This window comes from Salmo salar, chromosome ssa17 (assembly GCF_905237065.1).
Source record: "Salmo salar chromosome ssa17, Ssal_v3.1, whole genome shotgun sequence".
Lineage (NCBI taxonomy): Eukaryota > Metazoa > Chordata > Actinopteri > Salmoniformes > Salmonidae > Salmo > Salmo salar.
Genome location: NC_059458.1, coordinates 77360133 through 77383103, shown reverse-complemented (window position 1 = coordinate 77383103; position 22971 = coordinate 77360133). Strand labels below are relative to the sequence as shown.

Here is a 22971-nt window from a genome sequence, read left to right as displayed (position 1 = left end):
ACAGGGGGTACCGGTACAGAGTCAATGTGGAGGCTATATACAGGGGGTACCGGTACAGAGTCAGTGTGGAGGCTATATACAGGGGGTACCGGTACAGAGTCAATGTGGAGGCTATATACAGGGGGTACCGGTACAGAGTCAATGTAGAGGCTATATACAGGGGGTACCGGTACAGAGTCAATGTGGAGGCTATATACAGGTACCGGTACAGTGTCAATGTGGAGGCTATATACAGGTGGTACCAGTACAGAGTCAATGTGGAGGCTATATACAGGGTGTTACGGTACAGAGTCAATGTGGAGGCTATATACAGGTGGTACCAGTACAGAGTCAATGTGGAGGCTATATACAGGGGGTACCGGTACAGAGTCAATGTGGAGGCTATATACAGGGGGTACCGGTACAGAGTCAATGTGGAGGCTATATACAGGGTGTTACGGTACAGAGTCAATGTGGAGGCTATATACAGGGGGTACCGGTACAGAGTCAATGTGGAGGCTATATACAGGTGGTACCGGTACAGAGTCAATGTGGAGGCTATATACAGGGTGTTACGGTACAGAGTCAATGTGGAGGCTATATACAGGGGTACCGGTACAGAGTCAATGTGGAGGCTATATACAGGGGGTACCGGTACAGAGTCAATGTGGAGGCTATATACAGGGGGTACCGGTACAGAGTCAATGTGGAGGCTATATACAGGTGGTACCGGTACAGAGTCAATGTGGAGGCTATATACAGGGGGTACCGGTACAGAGTCAATGTGGAGGCTATATACAGGTACCGGTACAGAGTCAATGTGGAGGCTATATACAGGTGGTACCAGTACAGAGTCAATGTGGAGGCTATATACAGGGGTTACCGGTACAGAGTCAATGTGGAGGCTATATACAGGGGGTACCGGTACAGAGTCAATGTGGAGGCTATATACAGGGGGTGCCGGTACAGAGTCAATATGGAGGCTATATACAGGGGGTACCAGTACAGAGTCAATGTAGAGGCTATATACAGGGGGTACCGGTACAGAGTCAATGTGGAGGCTATATACAGGGGGGTACCGGTACAGAGTCAATGTGGAGGCTATATACAGGGGGTACCGGTACAGAGTCAATGTGGAGGCTATATACAGGTACCGGTACAGAGTCAATGTGGAGGCTATATACAGGTGGTACCAGTACAGAGTCAATGTGGAGGCTATATACAGGGTGTTACGGTACAGAGTCAATGTGGAGGCTATATACAGGTGGTACCAGTACAGAGTCAATGTGGAGGCTATATACAGGGGGTACCGGTACAGAGTCAATGTGGAGGCTATATACAGGGTGTTACGGTACAGAGTCAATGTGGAGGCTATATACAGGTGGTACCGGTACAGAGTCAATGTGGAGGCTATATACAGGGGGTACCGGTACAGAGTCAATGTGGAGACTATATACAGGGTGTTACGGTACAGAGTCAATGTGGAGGTTATATACAGGTGGTACCGGTACAGAGTCAATGTGGAGGCTATATACAGGGGGTACCGGTACAGAGTCAATGTGGAGACTATATACAGGGTGTTACGGTACAGAGTCAATGTGGAGGCTATATACAGGGGGTACCTGTACAGAGTCAATGTGGAGGCTATATACAGGAGGTACCGGTACAGAGTCAATGTGGAGGCTATATACAGGGTGTTACGGTACAGAGTCAATGTGGAGGCTATATACAGGGTGTTACGGTACAGAGTCAATGTGGAGGCTATATACAGGGGTACCCGGTACAGAGTCAATGTGGAGGCTATATACAGGGGGTACCGGTACAGAGTCAATGTGGAGGCTATATACAGGGGGTACCGGTACAGAGTCAATGTGGAGGCTATATACAGGGTGTTACGGTACAGAGTCAATGTGGAGGCTATATACAGGAGGTACCGGTACAGAGTCAATGTGGAGGCTATATACAGGGGGTACCAGTACAGAGTCAATGTGGAGGCTATATACAGGGGGTACCTGTACAGAGTCAATGTGGAGGCTATATACAGGGGGTACCGGTACAGAGTCAATGTGGAGGCTATATACAGGGGGTACCGGTACAGAGTCAATGTGGAGGCTATATACAGGGGGTACCGGTACAGAGTCAATGTGTGGGGGCAACGGTTAGTTGAGGTAGTATGTACATGTAGGTAGAGTTATTAAAGTGACTATGCATAGATGACAACAACAGAGAGTAGCAGCGGTGTAAAGAGGGGGAGGGGCCATGTAAATAGTCTGGGTAGCCATTTAATTACTTTCCATTATAAACTAGCTTTGCCCTATAATCTCATCCTCTGCATATTATATCACACTCCACTGCCTCCCAGAGTTCCCTTCAGAGCTGACTGAGTCAACCCCTCCCTCCCTCTCCCTCTCCCTCCCTCCCTCCCTCCCTCATTAAGTGAATTTCTAGGAAGCGGGGAAGGAAAGGAAGGATAATCTCAGAGCAGTCATTGATGACGACGATAATGAACAAATATTCCCTATGATTCGTTTAGGAGTGTTATTCCCAGATCTCTGGGTGTCTGTGTTCCTACCTCAGGGTCGGCCAGTCTCTGTGACAGCCCCACTAGAAACACCAGGTTTCTCTGCACCACCCTGACGCTGGCCAGGTGCTTCCTGTTTTCTGTGGTCTTCTGTTTCTTCTCCACCTGTTTGGCCTTCTTCTCATTCTTTATCCTCTGCAGCTCCTCCGCCGACAGGGGGTTGTACACCGCTGGGTCCTCTGGGTAAGGCTGTTACAGAGACAGGAGAGAGAGAGGGGTGTGTTAGATAAAAGGACAGGGGGTTGTACACCGCTGGGTCCTCTGGTTAAGGCTGTTACAGAGACAGGAGAGAGAGAGGGGTGTGTTAGATAAAAGGACAGGGGGTGGTACACCGCTGGGTCCTCTGGGTAAGGCTGTTACAGAGACAGGAGAGAGAGAGGGGTGTGTTAGATAAAAGGACAGGGGGTTGTACACCGCTGGGTCCTCTGGGTAAGGCTGTTACAGAGACAGGAGAGAGAGAGGGGTGTGTTAGATAAAAGGACAGGGGGTTGTACACCGCTGGGTCCTCTGGGTAAGGCTGTTACAGAGACAGGAGAGAGAGAGGGGTGTGTTAGATAAAAGGACAGGGGGTTGTACACCGCTGGGTCCTCTGGGTAAGGCTGTTACAGAGACAGGAGAGAGAGAGGGGTGTGTTAGATAAAAGGACAGGGGGTTGTACACCGCTGGGTCCTCTGGGTAAGGCTGTTACAGAGACAGGAGAGAGAGAGGGGTGTGTTAGATAAAAGGACAGGGGTTGTACACCGCTGGGTCCTCTGGGTAAGGCTGTTACAGAGACAGGAGAGAGAGAGGGGTGTGTTAGATAAAAGGACAGGGGGTTGTACACCGCTGGGTCCTCTGGGTAAGGCTGTTACAGAGACAGGAGAGAGAGAGGGGTGTGTTAGATAAAAGGACAGGGGGGTTGTACACCGCTGGGTCCTCTGGGTAAGGCTGTTACAGAGACAGGAGAGAGAGAGGGGTGTGTTAGATAAAAGGACAGGGGGTTGTACACCGCTGGGTCCTCTGGGTAAGGCTGTTACAGAGACAGGAGAGAGAGAGGGGTGTGTTAGATAAAAGGACAGGGGGTTGTACACCGCTGGGTCCTCTGGGTAAGGCTGTTACAGAGACAGGAGAGAGAGAGGGGTGTGTTAGATAAAAGGACAGGGGGTTGTACACCGCTGGGTCCTCTGGGTAAGGCTGTTACAGAGACAGGAGAGAGAGAGGTGTGTTAGATAAAAGGACAGGGGGTTGTACACCGCTGGGTCCTCTGGGTAAGGCTGTTACAGAGACAGGAGAGAGAGAGGGGTGTGTTAGATAAAAGGACAGGGGGTTGTACACCGCTGGGTCCTCTGGGTAAGGCTGTTACAGAGACAGGAGAGAGAGAGGGGTGTGTTAGATAAAAGGACAGGGGGTTGTACACCGCTGGGTCCTCTGGGTAAGGCTGTTACAGAGACAGGAGAGAGAGAGGGGTGTGTTAGATAAAAGGACAGGGGGTTGTACACCGCTGGGTCCTCTGGGTAAGGCTGTTACAGAGACAGGAGAGAGAGAGGGGTGCGTTAGATAAAAGGACAGGGGGTTGTACACCGCTGGGTCCTCTGGGTAAGGCTGTTACAGAGACAGGAGAGAGAGAGGGGTGTGTTAGATAAAAGGACAGGGGGTTGTACACCTCTGGGTCCTCTGGGTAAGGCTGTTACAGAGACAGGAGAGAGAGAGGGGTGTGTTAGATAAAAGGACAGGGGGTTGTACACCGCTGGGTCCTCTGGGTAAGGCTGTTACAGAGACAGGAGAGAGAGAGGGGTGTGTTAGATAAAAGGACAGGGGGTTGTACACCGCTGGGTCCTCTGGGTAAGGCTGTTACAGAGACAGGAGAGAGAGGGGTGTGTTAGATAAAAGGACAGGGGGTTGTACACCGCTGGGTCCTCTGGGTAAGGCTGTTACAGAGACAGGAGAGAGAGAGGGGTGTGTTAGATAAAAGGACAGGGGGTTGTACACCGCTGGGTCCTCTGGGTAAGGCTGTTACAGAGACAGGAGAGAGAGAGGGGTGTGTTAGATAAAAGGACAGGGGGTTGTACACCGCTGGGTCCTCTGGGTAAGGCTGTTACAGAGACAGGAGAGAGAGGGGTGCGTTAGATAAAAGGACAGGGGGTTGTACACCGCTGGGTCCTCTGGGTAAGGCTGTTACAGAGACAGGAGAGAGAGAGGGGTGTGTTAGATAAAAGGACAGGGGGTTGTACACCGCTGGGTCCTCTGGGTAAGGCTGTTACAGAGACAGGAGAGAGAGAGGGGTGTGTTAGATAAAAGGACAGGGGGTTGTACACCGCTGGGACCTCTGGGTAAGGCTGTTACAGAGACAGGAGAGAGAGAGAGGAGGGGTGTGTTAGATTAAAGGACAGGGGTTGTACACCTCTGGGTCCTCTGGGTAAGGCTGTTACAGAGACAGGAGAGAGAGAGGGGTGTGTTAGATAAAAGGACAGGGGGTTGTACACCTCTGGGTCCTCTGGGTAAGGCTGTTACAGAGACAGGAGAGAGAGAGGGGTGTGTTAGATAAAAGGACAGGGGTTGTACACCGCTGGGACCTCTGGGTAAGGCTGTTACAGAGACAGGAGAGAGAGACAGGAGAGAGAGGGGTGTGTTAGATAAAAGGACAGGGGGTTGTACACCGCTGGGTCCTCTGGGTAAGGCTGTTACAGAGACAGGAGAGAGAGGGGTGTGTTAGATAAAAGGACAGGGGGTTGTACACCGCTGGGACCTCTGGGTAAGGCTGTTACAGAGACAGGAGAGAGAGACGGAGGGGTGTGTTAGATAAAAGGACAGGGGGTTGTACACCGCTGGGACCTCTGGGTAAGGCTGTTACAGAGACAGGAGAGAGAGAGGGGTGTGTTAGATAAAAGGACAGGGGGTTGTACACCGCTGGGTCCTCTGGGTAAGGCTGTTACAGAGACAGGAGAGAGAGACAGGAGAGAGAGGGGTGTGTTAGATTAAAGGACAGGGGGTTGTACACCTCTGGGTAAAGCTGTAGGCAGAGAGGCAGCACGTAAACACCAGTTCCCTGTTGTTACCAGAGCAGGCTATACCCCGACATCGCCTTTTTTTCTTTAAATGATTGTTTTATGTAGGATGCTACATTTTTGGCCAGTTGCAATTGTAAGTAGGCTTAATTTTCTTTTTTTTATCCCAATTCTATTTGTCTATATCTTTTTATTGTGAAAGATGCTGTGAAGTCTCATAGCCAGTTAAGTTATTTTATACAGGCCTAATATAACAAGTTAGCTTTATTTTCAGCACCAGGCGCTGTCCACCTATTGATTGCTCTGCGGTTGCAGCGTTACGTTTCAGCACCACTAAATGGTCCGCTGGCCTGCTTTATTAGCTGACTGTCTTCTGTATTCTCTCTCTCCTCATGAAGGAAGTTAAAATGTTACTTTTGCTTTATTTTAGGCAGGTTAACTTCCTTCTTAGAAAATTACATCTGTCTGAGATTTCGTTAGATTATTTTAAATTCTATATTTTTTTTTTATGAAACAAATATTAAATCATTTGGGGGCTTTGGGGGGCCAAATAATATTGCCTGCCGGTCAGATTTGGCCCGCGGGCTGCCAGGTGGGGAACCCTAGGGTAGGGGTTAGACTGGGGTTTAGGGTAGCATAGGATATGGGGTAGGGATAGACTAGGGTAGGATATGGGGTATGGTTAGACTAGGGTTTAGGGTAGGATATGGGTTCGGTGTTAGACTAGGGCAGGGTTTGGGGTAGGATATGGGGTAGGGGTTAGACTGGGGTAAGGTTTAAGGTAGGATATGGGGTAGGGGATGGACTGGGGTAAGGTTTAGGGTAGGATATGGGGTAGGGGTTAGACTGGGGTAAGGTTTAGGTTAGGATATGGGGTAGGAGTTAGACTGGGGTAAGGTTTAGGATAGGATAGGGGGTAGGGATTAGACTAGAGTAGGATAGGATATGAGGTAGGGGTTAGACTAGGGTAAGGTTTAGGGTAGGGTAGGATATGGGGTTAGACTGGGGTAAGGTTTAGGGTAGGATATGGGGTCGGGCTTAGACTAGGGTAAGGTTTAGGGTAGGATATGGGGTAGGGGTGGACTAGGGTTTAGGGTAGGGTTTAGACTAGGGTAAGATTTAGGGTAGGGTATATTATAGGGTCGGGGTTAAACTAGGGCCGGGTAAGATATGGGGGGGTAAGGGTAGGATTTAGACTAGGGCAGGGTTTGGGGTAGGGGTTAGACTAGGGTAGGGTTTAGGGTAGGATATGGGGTAGGGGTTAGACTAGGGCAGTGTTTGGGGTAGGGCTAGACTAGGGTAGGGTTTAGACTAAGGCAGGGTTTGGGGTAGGATATGGGGTCGGGGTTAGACTAGGGCAGGGTTTAGGGTATGATATGGGGTAGGTATAGACTAGGGCAGGGTTTGGAGTAGGGGTTAGACTAGGGTAAGGTGTAGGGTAGGATATGGGGTATTGGTTAGACTAGGGCAGGGTTTAGGGTAAGATATGAGGTAGGGGTAGACTAGGATTTAGGGTAGGATATGGGGTCAGGCTTAGACTAGGGCAGGGTTTAGGGTAGGATGTGAGGTAGGGAATAGACTAGGGTTGAGGGTAGGATATTGGGTAGGTTGGGGGCCGGGTTTAGGGTAAGATGAGAGTAGGGGTTAGACTAAGGTTTAGGGTAGGATATGGGGTAGGTATAGACTTGGGTAAGGTTTAGGGTAGGGTAGGAGTGGGGTATGGGTTGGACTAGGGCAGGGTTTAGGGTAGGATAGGGGGTAGTGGTTCGACTAGGGCAGGGTTTAGGGTAGGATATGGGGTAGTGGTTCGACTAGGGCAGGGTTTAGGGTAGGATATGGGGTAGTGGTTCGACCAGGGCAGAGTTTAGGGTAGGATAGGATATGAGGTAGTGGTTAGACTAGGCCAGGGTTTAGGGTAGGATATGGGGTCGGGGTTCGACTAGGGCAGGGTTTAGGGTAGAATATGGGGCAGGGTTTAGGGTAGGGTGAGATAATGGGGTAGTGGTTCGACTAGGGCAGGGTTTAGGGTAGGATATGGGGTAGTGGTTAGACTAGGGTTTAGGGTAGGATATGGGGTAGGTGTTAGACTAGGGCAGGGTTTAGGGTAGGATATGGGGTAGTGGTTAGACTAGGGCAGGGTTTAGGGTAGGATATTGGGTAGTGGTTAGACTAGGGCAGGGTTTAGGGTAGGAAATGGGGTAGTGGTTAGACTAGGGCCAGGGTTTAGGGTAGGATATGGGGTCGTGGTTAGACTAGGGCAGGGTTTAGGGTAGGATATGGGGTAGTGGTTCGACTAGGCCAGGTTTAGGGTAGGATATGGGGTAGGGGTTAGACTAGGGCAGGGTTTAGGGTAGGATATGGGGTCGTGGTTAGACTAGGCCAGGGGTTTAGGGTAGGATATGGGGTAGTGGTTAGACTAGGCCAGGGTTTAGGGTAGGATATGGGGTAGTGGTTAGACTAGGGCAGGGTTTAGGGTAGGATATGGGGTAGTGCTTAGACTAGGCCAGGGTTTAGGGTAGGATATGGGGTAGTGGTTAGACTAGACCAGGGTTTAGGGTAGGATATGGGGTAGTGGTTAGACTAGGGCAGGGTTTAGGGTAGGATATGGGGTAGTGGTTAGACTAGGCCAGGGTTTAGGGTAGGATATGGGGTAGTGGTTAGACTAGGCCAGGGTTTAGGGTAGAATATGGGGTAGGGGTTAGACTAGGCCAGGGTTTAGGGTAGGATATGGGGTAGTGGTTAGACTAGGCCAGGGTTTAGGGTAGGATAGGATATGAGGTAGTGGTTAGACTAGGGCAGGGTTTAGGGTAGGATATGGGGTAAGAGTTAGACTAGGGCAGGGTTTAGGGTAGGATATGGGGTAGTGGTTAGACTAGGCCAGGGTTTAGGGTAGGATATGGGGTAGGGGGTTAGACTACGGTAGCGTACCTTTCTGCAGGCAGGGCAGAGGCCGTTCTCGTCTGTGCGGATGCGGTGCCAACAGAAGCGGCAGATCTGGTAGCCGCAGGTGCAGGGGAAGAAGTTGGCATCGTCTATCTCCAGCGACTCCAAACACAGCGGACACTCCATAGGATCCATATCCTTCACCTCTGGACTGCAGGATGTCCAAGATGAGGAGCAGAGAGAGACGTGGCAGGGGGCAGTGCAGGCTGGAACGAGACGGTGGGGGGGAGAAAGAGATTACAATACCGAACAGAAAGTCTCACCAGTGGACAAAGCGTGTAGAATTACAGGAAATTAGCTTTGAAAGTGTCACATTTTCTTTCCGCCAAACAAGAGGGGTGTGAGTGTTAACAGGAGCTGGTTGAGTACCCCTGGTGTGAGTGTTAACAGTAGCTGGTTGAGTACCCCTGGTGTGAGTGTTAACAGTATCTGGTTGAGTACCCCTGGTGTGAGTGTTAACAGTATCTGGTTGAGTACCCCTGGTGTGAGTGTTAACAGTAGCTGGTTGAGTACCCCTGGTGTGAGTGTTAACAGTAGCTGGTTGAGTACCCCTGGTGTGAGCGTTAACAGTAGCTGGTTGAATACCCCTGGTGTGAGTGTTAACAGTATCTAGTTGAGTACCCCTGGTGTGAGTGTTAACAGTATCTGGTTGAGTGCCCCTGGTGTGAGTGTTAACAGTATCTAGTTGAGTACCCCTGGTGTGAGTATTAACAGTATCTGGTTGAGTACCCCTGGTGTGAGTGTTAACAGTATCTGGTTGAGTACCCCTGGTGTGAGTGTTAACAGTATCTGGTTGAGTACCCCTGGTGTGAGTGTTAACAGTATCTAGTTGAGTACCCCTGGTGTGAGTGTTAACAGTATCTAGTTGAGTACCCCTGGTGTGAGTGTTAACAGTATCTGGTTGAGTACCCCTGGTGTGAGTGTTAACAGTATCTGGTTGAGTACCCCTGGTGTGAGTGTTAACAGTATCTGGTTGAATACCCCTGGTGTGAGTGTTAACAGTATCTGGTTGAGTACCCCTGGTGTGAGTGTTAACAGTATCTGGTTGAGTACCCCTGGTGTGAGTGTTAACAGTATCTGGTTGAGTACCCCTGGTGTGAGTGTTAACAGTAGCTGGTTGAGTACCCCTGGTGTGAGTGTTAACAGTATCTGGTTGAGTACCCCTGGTGTGAGTGTTAACAGTATCTGGTTGAGTACCCCTGGTGTGAGTGTTAACAGTATCTGAACAGAGAACCAATGACCAACAAAACCACACTGACTCCACAGTACCGTACAGAGAAACAATGATTGGCTTAAAAGGTCTCTGGGTTGAACATGTGTCTGAGTGAGTCTTAACCAACCACTGAGAGATAGAAAGGCTTTTATGTTCAGCCGTGTGGCCTGTTTTCCCGCTCAGCCATTGGAGGAATGAAATTGATTTAGTGGTCTAGACCTCATTAGAAGTCTCATGTTCTTCCACCCAGAGAGAGATGAGAAGAGCCATTGGAGGAGAGGTTGAAACACAGGACTATGATTTAAGTCTTAAGTGGACACTACACATAATGAGTTGCCGTTTCCGGTTTTAACCGGTTAAAGCCTTCCGGCATGCTTTGGTTAGGTTGGCGCCGAGGACCTCATCTACGCCAACCGAACGAGCTCCATACTCCCTTAGAAAGACCTTCACTTGAAAAATGAGAGGGAGAAAAAACCCAGCGATAGTACTGTTTGTCCATCTTGAGACGCCGTAGCCAGTATGTTCTGACTATTCCTCAAAATAGTCAGAATTAAAACTAAGAATCTCAAGAACTCGGTCAATAATTTGGACGTGGAGATGTTAGTCGCCCCAATTTTACATCCAACACTAAGACGTGCATTATTTCTCAAGTGAAAAAAAGTTGCAAAACGGCGATTCCTCGTTGAAACAAACTTCACTTTGGCTACCGACTTAGACTTGCAGAGAGAAGAAAAAAATATGTACTGTGCACAAACAGCCGAAAGAACCCTTGCCAAAGCCCAAAAACACAATAAAATGTCCTGATATATGAAGGAATGGTTGTGAACTGTTTCAGATGGGAAGCGTACAAGAAGACATAACTGACCAGAGTCTTGTGAGGGTAGTAACAGCAGCCTAATTAAAAGTGCCATCAACAACATGCCCAATACTCTACACCCGTACTCATCAATATTCTCCGCTAAGACCAACAGATGACATCCTCTTTTATGTGATGACTGACGTCTGAATAGTTCATTATAAACTGACAGAGCAGACATCTGGTGTGACGTGAGGAGTGTTGTATGTCAGGGAAGGTGTCACTCATAACAACTATGAGCATTCAGACTACAGGTACAGTGCCTTGGGAAAGTATTCAGACCCCTTCCCTGTTTCCACCTTGTTACATTACAGCCTTATTCTAAAATGGATTAAATCATTTGTCCCTCAATCTACACACAATACCCCATAATGACATCACAGTACCCCATAATGACATCACAATACCTCATAATGACGCAACAATATCCCATAATGACATCACAATACCCTATAATGACAAAGCAAAAACAGGTTTTTAGAAATGTTAGCATAAGTATTCAGACCCTTTGCTATGAGACTCGGAATTAAGCTCGGGTGCATCCTGTTTCCATTAATCATCCTTGAGATGTTTCTACAACTTGATTGGAGTCCACCTGTGGTAAATTCTATTGATTGGACATGATTTAAAAAGGCACACACCTGTCTATGTAAGGTCCCACAGTTGACAGTGCATGTCAGACAATAACCAAGCCATGAGGTCGAAGGAATTGCCCGTAGAGCTCCGAGACAGGATTGTGGCGAGGCAAAGATCTGGGGAAGGGTACCAAAAAATGTCTGCAGCATTGAAGGTCCCAAGAACACAGTGGCCTCCATCATTCTTAAATTAAAGAAGTTTGGAACCACCAAGACTCTTCCTAGAGCTGGCTGCCCAGCCAAACTGAGCAATCAGGTGAGAAGGTCCTTGGTCAGGGAGGTGACCAAGAACCCGATGGTCACTCTGACAGAGCTCCAGAGTTCCTCTGTGGCGATGGAAGAACCTTCCAGAAAGACAACCGTCTCTGCAGCACTCCACCAATTAGGCCTCTATGGTAGACAGACAGAAGCCATTCCTCAGTAAAAAAGGCACATGACAAACACGACTTACAGTTCAATGTCCTCGAGTGGCCCAGCCAGAGCCTGGACTTGAACCCGATTGAACATCTCTGGAGAGACCTGAAAATAGCTGTCAGAGCTTGAGAGGATCTGCAGAGAACAACGGGAGAAACTTCCAAAATACAGGTGTGCCAGTCTTGTAGTGTCATACCCAAGAAGACTCGAGGCTGTAATCGCTGCCAAAGGTGCTTCAACAAAGTACTGAGTAAAAGGTCTGAATACTTGTGTAGATGTGATCTGTTTTTTTAAATAGATATATACATTTGCTAAATAACAGTTTTTGCTTTATGGGGTAGTGTGATGTCATTATGGGGTAGTGTGATGTCATTATGGGGTATTGTGATGTCATTATGGGGTAGTGTGATGTCATTATGGGGTAGTGTGATGTCATTATGGGGTAGTGTGATGTCATTATGGGGTAGTGTGATGTCATTATGGGGTAGTGTGATGTCATTATGGGCTAGTGTGTGTAGACACGTTAATCCATTTTAGAAAAAGACTAATGTAACAAAATGTGGAAAAAGTCAAGGGGTGTGAATACTTTCTGAATGCCAAGTCACTAACACACAGGGACACTGACACACACAAGAGGAAGAAGAAATGATCTCTCTCTCTCACACACACACACACACACACACACACACACACACACACACACACACACACACACACACACACACACACACTCTCTCTCTCTTCTTTTCTCTCTCTCTTTAAGAAGGATATAATGAGACCGGCTGAGTCAGAGGCACACTGGAAGACTCCCCCAGAGAGGATCATGGGTAAACAACACTCATCAAGCACTCATCAGGATGTCTCATCAGAGAGAGAGACACAGCACGCCTGTCTGTAAAAAGCTCTGAATGGATGTGCTGGACAATAACAAGGGCTTTTACAATCCATCCCCCAGATATCTGTCTTTTTAATTGGGAAAGGATCACCTAAGTGTTTTACTCTAACAGTAAGCAATACAGCACATGCACTACATCACCAACAGTATGAGGACACCTGCTCGTCCAACATCTAATTTCAAAATCATGGGTATTAATATGGAGTTGGTCCCCCTTTGCTGCTATAACAGCCTCCACTCTTCTGGGAAGGCTTTCCACTAGATGTTGGAACATTGCTGCTATAACAGCCTCCACTCTTCTGGGAAGGCTTTCCACTAGATGTTGGAACATTGCTGCTATAACAGCCTCCACTCTTCTGGGAAGGCTTTCCACTAGATGTTGGAACATTGCTGCTATAACAGCCTCCACTCTTCTGGGAAGGCTTTCCACTAGATGTTGGAACATTGCTGCAGGGGGACTTGCTTCCATTCAGCCACAAGAGCATTAGTGAGGTCGGGCACTGATGTTGGGCGATTAAGCCTGGCTCGCAGTCAGCGTTCTAATTCATCCCAAAGGTGTTCGATGGGGTTGAGGTCCGGGCTCTGTGCAGGCCAGTCAAGTTCTTCCACACCGATCTCGACAAACCATTTCTGTATGGACCTCGCTTTGTGCACGGGGGCCTTGTCATGTTGAAACAGGAAAAGGCCTTCCCCAAACTGTTGCCACAAAGGTGGAAGCACAGAATCGTCTAGAATGTCATTGTATGCTGTAGCGCTAAGATTTCCCTTCACTGGATCTAAGGGGTCCGAACCACGAAAAACAGCCCTGACCAAGGTTCTCTTCAGGCTCCATCTTATTCTGGTTCTCACAGAGAGAGAATGTCTCCTCAGGCTGCATCTTATTCTCGTTCTCACAGAGAGAGAATGTCTCTTCAGGCTGCATCTTATTCTGGTTCTCACAGAGAGAGAATGTCTCTTCAGGCTGCATTCTGTCCTGGTTCTCACAGAGAGAGAATGTCTCCTCAGGCTGCATTCTGTCCTGGTTCTCACAGAGAGAGAATGTCTCCTCAGGCTGCATCCTGTCCTGGTTCTCACAGAGAGAGAATGTCTCCTCAGGCTCCATTCTGTCCTGGTTCTCACAGAGAGAGAATGTCTCTTCAGGCTGCATCTTATTCTGGTTCTCACAGAGAGAGAATGTCTCTTCAGGCTCCATCTTATTCTGGTTCTCACAGAGAGAGAATGTCTCCTCAGGCTGCATTCTGTCCTGGTTCTCACAGAGAGAGAATGTCTCCTCAGGCTCCATCTTATTCTGGTTCTCACAGAGAGAGAATGTCTCCTCAGGCTCCATCCTATCCTGGTTCTCACAGAGAGAGAATGTCTCTTCAGGCTCCATCTTATTCTGGTTCTCACAGAGAGAGAATGTCTCCCTCAGGCTGCATCTTATTCTGGTTCTCACAGAGAGAGACTGGTCTGCTAAAACACATCCTTGTAGACATTACATACATATGCCTTTTCTCAATTGGGTTAGCACAACTCCTGCATCCTCTTCTCAGTCCTCACTTCCTTTTGACAAAGGTAGAAAATAATCAAGGAGAGGCGGCGAGGAGAGGGAAAACGGACAAAAATACCTGGGCTAGGGCCCACAGACCTGGGCTAGGGCCCACAGACCTGGGCTAGGGCCCACAGACCTGGGCTAGGGCCCACAGTCCTGGGGTTGGCAGCCAAGGACTGCTAGTATGTGAAACAACGGCATGGTATTCCTACTGTATCTCACATAGCCTGGTTGGCTTCATGTCTTTCTGTTGTTCCTTCACTATATACTGTCTATAGAATAGCCTGGTTGGCTTCATGTCTTTCTGTTGTTCCTTCACTATATACTGTCTATAGAATAGCCTGGTTGGCTTCATGTCTGTTGTTCCTTCACTATATACTGTCTATAGAATAGCCTGGTTGGCTTCATGTCTGTTGTTCCTTCACTATATACTGTCTATAGAATAGCCTGGTTGGCTTCATGTCTGTTGTTCCTTCACTATATACTGTCTATAGAATAGCCTGGTTGGCTTCATGTCTTTCTGTTGTTCCTTCACTATATACTGTCTATAGAATAGCCTGGTTGGCTTCATGTCTTTCTGTTGTTCCTTCACTATATACTGTCTATAGAATAGCCTGGTTGGCTTCATGTCTTTCTGTTGTTCCTTCACTATATACTGTCTATAGAATAGCCTGGTTGGCTTCATGTCTTTCTGTTGTTCCTTCACTATATACTGTCTATAGAATAGCCTGGTTGGCTTCATGTCTTTCTGTTGTTCCTTCACTATATACTGTCTATAGAATAGCCTGGTTGGCTTCATGTCTTTCTGTTGTTCCTTCACTATATACTGTCTATAGAATAGCCTGGTTGGCTTCATGTCTTTCTGTTGTTCCGTCACTATATACTGTCTATAGAATAGCCTGGTTGGCTTCATGTCTTTCTGTTGTTCCTTCACTATATACTGTCTATAGAATAGCCTGGTTGGCTTCATGTCTTTCTGTTGTTCCTTCACTATATACTGTCTATAGAATAGCCTGGTTGGCTTCATGTCTTTCTGTTGTTCCTTCACTATATACTGTCTATAGAATAGCCTGGTTGGCTTCATGTCTTTCTGTTGTTCCTTCACTATATACTGTCTATAGAATAGCCTGGTTGGCTTCATGTCTTTCTGTTGTTCCTTCACTATATACTGTCTATAGAATAGCCTGGTTGGCTTCATGTCTTTCTGTTCCTTGTCTATAGGAGGTAGGCCTGGGTAGTGTTCATTAGGCACCAAACTAAAGAAAACGGACCTGGGAGGGACTACCTGAAACTTATAAGAAATGCTTGTTGTCCTTTTTCCGTTGCAAAACGTTTTGCTACGGTGTGCACTAATGAATGTGACCCAGGGGTTCAGCCAGTGTAGGTGGCTGTAGTTCTGTCTCACTAGGGGCAGGGGAGAGGCCAGAGAAAGAGAGCGACACACACACACACACACACACACACACACACACACACACACACACACACACACACACTAGAGGAAGGGAGAGTCTAAAAATACCCTGTCCCATCCCTAGCATGGAGAGAGGAGGAGCCAGATCACTGGTCCTCTCTTTAAAGGGAAGTGGTGAAGGGAAGCATGGTGCTCTTCGACCCCTCTCCAGCCCCTCCCCTTCTTCTCCTGCCTGCTCTACATGTAAGGCCATCAGCCCTTCCTGGGGCCGGCCCCCGTGTTACAGCCCAAATGGAGCCCTATTCCCTTTATAGTGCACTACTTTTCACCAGGGTCCATAGGGCTCTGGTCTAAAGTAGTGCACTATATAGGGAATAGGCCTGTGGTCTAAAGTAGTGCACTATATAGGGAATAGGGCTCTGGTCTAAAGTAGTGTACTATATAGGGAATAGGGCTCTGGTCTAAAGTAGTGCACTATATAGGGAATAGGGCTCTGGTCTAAAGTAGTGCACTATATAGGGAATAGGGCTCTGGTCTAAAGTAGTGCACTATATAGGGAATAGGGCTCTGGTCTAAAGTAGTGCACTATATAGGGAATAGGGCTCTGGTCTAAAGTAGTGCACTATATAGGGAATAGGGCTCTGGTCTAAAGTAGTGCACTATATGGGAATAGGGCTCTGGTCTAAAGTAGTGCACTATATAGGGAATAGGGCTCTGGTCTAAAGTAGTGCACTATAAAAGGGAATAGGGTGCCATTTAGGGGACAGCCCCACTGGACACAGGCCAGAGGTGGGGTATCCGAGTGGGCCCTACCCTGACTGGATGGCTGACAGGCCTGTAGAGTGGAGCTCGTCTGACTCAACCTCCTGCATGTGTCTAGTATGAAATTAGAAACAGCCACGGATGTATTTTAGCCTCCCAGTTAAGTTACTGTCCAGTGTTGAGACTCGGGCTGAGGTTTCCCAGGATGCAGTCATGGTAGGATCTGTCTGTCTGGCTACGGAGGGAACCACCCACAGTGGTCGTTCCTACCAGGCGGCGTAGAGGGGAGCTGTGCCTGCACCATATACTCTCACTACTGGTGTCCCCCAGGGCTCGGTTCTAGGTCCTCTCCTCTCTATAGACCAAGTCACTCTGCTCCTCACATGGTCTCTCCGATCATTGCTGTGTTGACACTTCACTACTCTTCTATATTTAAATCAACATTTACATTTTTATAATTATTTCTCTCAAAGACTTTTGTATATTGTCCCATACAATAATCTGTACTCTTTACTTTTGTGCCAAAAAAAATAGAAAAATATTTTAGGGACCCCATTGCAGTTTCCCTGCGACAAAAGTAGGGGTCGCCACCCCACCTTTGAATACCACTGCTCTATACCATCAGTAGAGTGACATACCACTGCTCTATAACATCAGCAGAGTGACATACCACTGCTCTATAACATCAGTAGAGTGACATACCACTGCTCTATAACATCAGTAGAGTGACATACCACTGCTCTATAACATCAGTAGAGTGACATACCACTGCTCTATAACATCAGACTTTTCCTCACACAGGAAGTGGCGCAGGTCCTAACCCAGGTACTTGTCATCTCCAGTCTAGACTGCTGTAACTCTGTTGTCTGGGCTCCCCGATGAGCCATCCAAAAAAAACTTGCAACTTATCCAGAATTTTTATTTTACCTTTATTTAACTTGGCAAGTCAGTTAAGAACAAGTTCTTATTTACAATGAAGGCCTAGGAACAGTGGGTTAACTGCCTTTGTCCAGGGGCAGAACAACAGATTTTTACCTTGTCAGCTCAGGGATTCGATCCAGCAACCTTTCAGGTTACTGGCACAACACTCTAACCACTAGGCTACCTGCCACCCCACAACGAATGACACAGCCCGCCTGGTCGTTCAACATTCCTAAATTCTCCCACGTCACCTCACTCCTCAGCACACTCCACTGGCTTCCAGTCGAAATTCACATCATCTTCAAGACCATGGTGCTCGCCTACGGAGGAGCAAGGGGAACTGCCCCTCCCTACCGTCCGGCTATGCTCAAACCCTACACCCCAACCCGAGCACTCGGTCCTGCCACCCCTGGTCTCTTGAGGCCTCCCAACTAGGGCTGGGAAATATAGACTAAAAATCATATCTTGCTTCTTTCAAATTTATGGGCGATTGTGGGGGTATGCATGTCCGAGCTGTGTGCTAGTCGTTTAAAAACAGACAGCTCGGTGCTTTCAACATGTCAATAACTCTCACAAATACAAGTAGTGATGAAGTCAATCTCTCCTCTACTTTAAGCCTGGAGAGATTGACAAGCATATTATTAATGTTTGCTCTCTGTCTACATCCGAGTGCCAGCCGTGCATGCCCTGTTCTGAGCCAAATGCAATTTTCCAAACCATGGAGGATTAGGGCCTTGTAAAATACCGCCATGCAGAGAACATGGACAAAATCCAAACATGAAAACGGAATTGAACAATATTCAGTAAAGTTTATCATAAGACATGAACAGAATGCTTCAGTGATTCGTATTTCCTGCAACTTTCTAAACAGGCAACGAGATCCCCTGTGTGTGTATGTGCCTGTCTACCACTTTGTGTAGAATTTAGCAAAAATGCTAATAAAAACTGTCTCCTGGTAGATGGAAAGGCTTTCCCAAAAACTTTCTCAATTAAATGTTAACTACAAAGTAGCCTATGCTTACCTGACAATGATTATCTTTATTATTTACAAACTCTACCATCATGTGCGCTACAAAAACACTGCTAAACAACAGCCTCGCTAGGAGCACGTTAAAGGGTAACTACACCCCAAAATATCTAACTGTTTTAAAGTCACCATTGGCCTCATGGTGAATCCCTGAGCGGTTTCCTTCCTCTCCGGCAACTTAGTTAGTAAGGATGTCTGTATCTTTGTCGTGACTGGGTGTATTGATACACCATCCAAATTGAAATTAATAACTTCACCATGCTCAAAGGGATATTCAATGTCTTTTTTTTAACCATCTATCTAGCTTGCTGGTCTTTTTGGCTGAATCTGTGTTTGAAATTCACTGCTAGACTGCAGAACCTTAAAGATAATTGTATGTGTGGGGTACAGAGATGATGTAGTCGTTCAAAAATCATGTTAAACACTATTGCACACAGGGAGTTCATGCAATTTTTACTCCTTAACTCAATACCATTGTAATACATTTGGAAAGACTTCAAAAAACATATTTCCACTTTAACATTACTATACGGAGTATTGTGTGTAGGCCAGTGACAAACTCATTTTAAATTCAGGCTGTAACAACAAAATGTGATAAAACTAAAGTGGTGTGAAAAGTTTAAAGGCACTGTATTTGACAGATGCTTTACACTTTTTTTTAAAAAGCCGGTCAAAGTGACGCGAATGTAGCTAACTTGCTAGCGCTAGCGGATGAAGCTAGCAACTCTCGGTAGGCTAGCTAGACAGACAACCCAAGAATAATAAACAAAATTGAATACTTATGACATTATAAAAAAATATATATATTTTCATATTGTAAACAAGAACACTACACTACTTTCAGCGGTATAAACACGTTTCAAACGAGAAAGAAGTGTCAGGTTTGCTATCTGTTAGCTAACTTGGTTTAGCATTAGCAGAAAAGGAAAACCGTTCAACATTGACAGTGCGGCCTATCCCTTCCCGGCAAAGCCTGCGACTCTCCTACTCAGATTACCTCCAAGACCTGCAAGCATTTTTGGGCGAACCTTTTGACTTTTCCACTGCTCTTATAACATGAACTTCGAAGACAGGGGTAGGATATTTGTGAATGATGGGTTTGTACTCCATCCCCATTTACTTTTGTAATCATTTGCAAGCAATCTGGCGCTAGTTTCAGGCGAGAGTTTGAGTTACTCACCCTGTCTATTTTGCTGGGATTTCTCTCCAGGGGATATCCAGACCAAACTGGGGCAGGGATTGATTATATTTCTGAGCTGGCAACTTTATTTCAGTCAGCGTTAATATTCAATTGTAGTTGTATTTCTTGAGAAAACGCCTTTATTTTTCTTTTCAGCCTCTGTGTAATGAAAGCGGTACCTTCTCTTCTTCTTCGTGTGGTCTGACAGACTAGAGGCTTTGTTGCGTATTACTGCCATTCACAGGTCGGAGTGTGAATTGCACATTTTGTTCAAATCAAATCAAATTGTATTGGTAAACATATTTAGCAGATGTTATTGCATGTGTAGCGAAATGCTTGTGTTCCTAGCTCCAGAAGTGCAGTAGTATCCACTTCACAAAAAAGGGAAAAGGGGAATGGGATTTATTTATTTTTTAATTGCACCACAATATAACCCTACCACAGGAGGCTGGTGAGGGGAGGATGACTCATAATAATGGCTGGAACGGAGCGGACGCAGTGGCATCAAATACATGGAAACCATGGAAACCATTCCACATCAGCCGTTACCACGAGCTCGTCCTCCCCAATTAAGGTGCCACCAACCACCTGTCAACCCTACATATACTCCACTGTCCCCAACAAGCCCACCACCGCTTCCCACTACTTTGGCCCGACCAGATCCTACAACAGGGTTTCGGCCTGGGGGGCTGGAACCCCTTCTCTCAAAACCCCATGTAGTTCTTCTACACTTAAACCTCTTGACGCCCAATAACTTATCTGCTGCTGATACCACTAGATCAACCTTCTGGGATTTCCATTCCATCTGTGCGGTACAATTAATGACCATAGCAATAAAAACTCAAGAAATCATACCTTACTAAAACTCATCCACTCTGGCTCTCTCTCTCTCTTCAGGCTTACTCACTGACGGGCTCCCAGTGGAATCACTCACCCTTGGGCTATCCTCTAGTCCCTTCACTGCCTCAGCATAGGAAACTTTCTTCCCCACTCGAAACTGGCAATCTCAACCTGTTTGTCCCTCACAGGGCACTTCGCATCCCCAGCTGCAGTTAACACACAGTGCTTTTTTCTATCCCAACTCTATCCCAACTTTACACTCCCGCTGACCATGCCCTCCTGCACATCTCCCTTTTACACAGTGCTGCAACATGTCTGAATCCTTGGCACCTAAAGCACCGTAGCGGGTTCGGAACATGGGCCCTCACAGAATATCAAATATAACCTAACCTGACCTTCTCAGGTGGAAACTGAGTCAAAGCTAACAAAACAGACAGGGTATTGCCACCGGGGCTACATCTCATCAAACGGCGGGCGTCACAAATACCAGCAATATTATTTTTCCATTTGATCCACCCCACTGATCACTCCTTTGAGCCGCGCCTTGCTCCGGATTGCAAAGCACGACACAGGTTGAGCCCTGAGACGCGTGACAGAGAGCGCCTGCTGCCTCTGGGCGAAAGATGCAGAAAAACAATAAACACAATTACACTTCTCAAAACTTTGACAGATTTAACCGCAGCCAGTTTGTTTTTCAACCAGCTTGACACGACATACACTACATGACCAAAAGTATGTGGACACCTGTTCGTCCAGCATCTCATTTCAAAATCATGGGCATTAATATGGAGTTGGTCCCCACTTTACTGTTATAACAGCCTCCACTCTTCTGGGAAGGTTTTCCACTAGATGTTGGAACATTGCTGCGGGAGGACTTGCTTCCATTCAGCCACAAGAGCATTAGTGAGGTCGGGCACTGATGTTGGGCGATTAGGCCTGGCTCGCAGTCAGCGTTCCAATTCATCCTAAAGGTGTTTGATGGGGTTGAGGTCCGGGCTCTGTGCAGGCCTGTCAAGTTCTTTCACACCGATCTCGACAAACCATTTCTGTATGGACCTCACTTTGTGCATGGGGGCCTTTTCATGGTGAAACAGGAAAGGACCTTCCCCAAACTGTTTCCAGAAAGTTGGAAGCACAGAATTGTCTAGAATGTAAATGTATGCTGCTACAGCGTTAAGATTTCCCTTCACTGGAACTAAGGGGCCTAGACCGAACCATGAAAACAGCCCCAGAACTTTTTTCCTGATCCACCAAACTTTACAGTTGACACTATGCATTGGGGCAGGTAGCGTTCCAAAGCCAGATTTATCCGTCGGACTGCCAGATAGTGAAACGTGATTCATCACTCCAGAGAACACGTTTCCACTGCTCTAGAGTCCAATGGTAACGATCTTTACACCACTCCAGCTGACGCTTGGCATTGTGCATGGTGATCTTAGGCTTGTGTGCAGCTGCTTGGCCATGGAAACCCATTTCATAAAGCTCCCAAAGAATAGTTATTGTACTGACGTTGCCTCCAGAGGCAGTTTGGATCTCGGTAGTGAGTGTTGCAACCAAGGACAGATGATTTTTACGTGCTACGCGGTTCAGCACTCGGCAGTCCTGTTCTGTGGGCTTGTGTGGCCTACCACTTCGTGGCTGGGCCGTTGTTGCTCCTAGACATTTCCACTTCACAATAACAGCACTTACAGTTGACCTGAACAGCTCTAGCAGGGCAGATATTTGAAAAACTGACTTGTTGGAAAGATGGCATCCTTTAACGATGCCAAGTTGAAAGTCACTGAACTCATCAGTAAGGCCATTCTACTGCTAATGTTTGTCTATGGAGATTGCATGTCAGTGTGCTCGATTTTATACACCTGTCAGCAACGGGTGTGGCTGAAATAGCCGAATCCACTAATTTGAAGGGGTGTCCTCATACTGCTGTATATATACATTAGTGTATGTATGGGTCGGCCAAACGGCACGGATCCACTTTTCGCAAAATAAAAATCTCACTCCTAACTGTCCAAAATCATGTCTGATTTTCTCATCAGAGCAAGGCTTGGAAGTCTCCGCCACACCTGTCTCCACAGGTAGGCATACGTCATGCTGGGCAGGCTTAACTTCAGAGCAAACCACTAGTGCCATTTAGACATTCTCAAGGTTCTCAAGTACATCTAAAAGAATGTTCACTTGGATTGTACTCAGGAGATGTTTGTACTCAGGAGATGTTTGTTTGTACTCAGGAGATGTTTGTTTGTACTCAGGAGATGTTTGTTTGTACTCAGGAGATGTTTGTTTGTACTCAGGAGATGTTTGTTTGTCCTCAGGAGATGTTTGTTTGTACTCAGGAGATGTTTGTTTGTCCTCAGGAGATGTTTGTTTGTACTCAGGAGATGTTTGTTTGTACTCAGGAGATGTTTGTTTGTACTCAGGAGATGTTTGTTTGCCCTGGTCTATCATCAGAGGTAATGTATCAGCTATATCTGCAGCCAGGTCCTTTAGCACCATGCTCAGCCCTGGTCTATCATCAGAGGTAATGTATCAGCTATATCTGCAGCCAGGAACCTTTAGCACCATGCTCAGCCCTGGTCTATCATCAGAGGTAATGTATCAGCTATATCTGCAGCCAGGTCCTTTAGCACCATGCTCAGCCCTGGTCTATCATCAGAGGTAATGTATCAGCTATATCTGCAGCCAGGTCCTTTAGCACCATGCTCTTGTCTGCTGTCCTCAGCATAGCTTTCAGACTGCTCCAGAACACCTGTCTCTTCCTCTCCAAACCAGCCCCGGGCCACTCAAGGTAGCTCTGCT

General features: G+C 47.1%; 1 protein-coding gene across 1 annotated transcript in view; it reads right to left on the bottom strand.

The window, feature by feature from the left end:
• Positions 1-19573, bottom strand: part of LOC106609840 (CCR4-NOT transcription complex subunit 4) — a 58967-nt gene extending 39394 nt beyond the window's left edge. The window contains exons 1-4 of the mRNA XM_045698662.1: positions 19515-19573; positions 19336-19418; positions 8473-8693; positions 2552-2749 (exon numbers count right to left, since the gene is read on the bottom strand). Of these exons, the coding sequence (XP_045554618.1) occupies positions 2552-2749; positions 8473-8693; positions 19336-19418; positions 19515-19573 (561 nt within the window). The remainder of the gene's footprint in view (positions 1-2551; positions 2750-8472; positions 8694-19335; positions 19419-19514) is intronic.
• Between the last annotated feature and the right edge of the window lie 3398 nt (positions 19574-22971).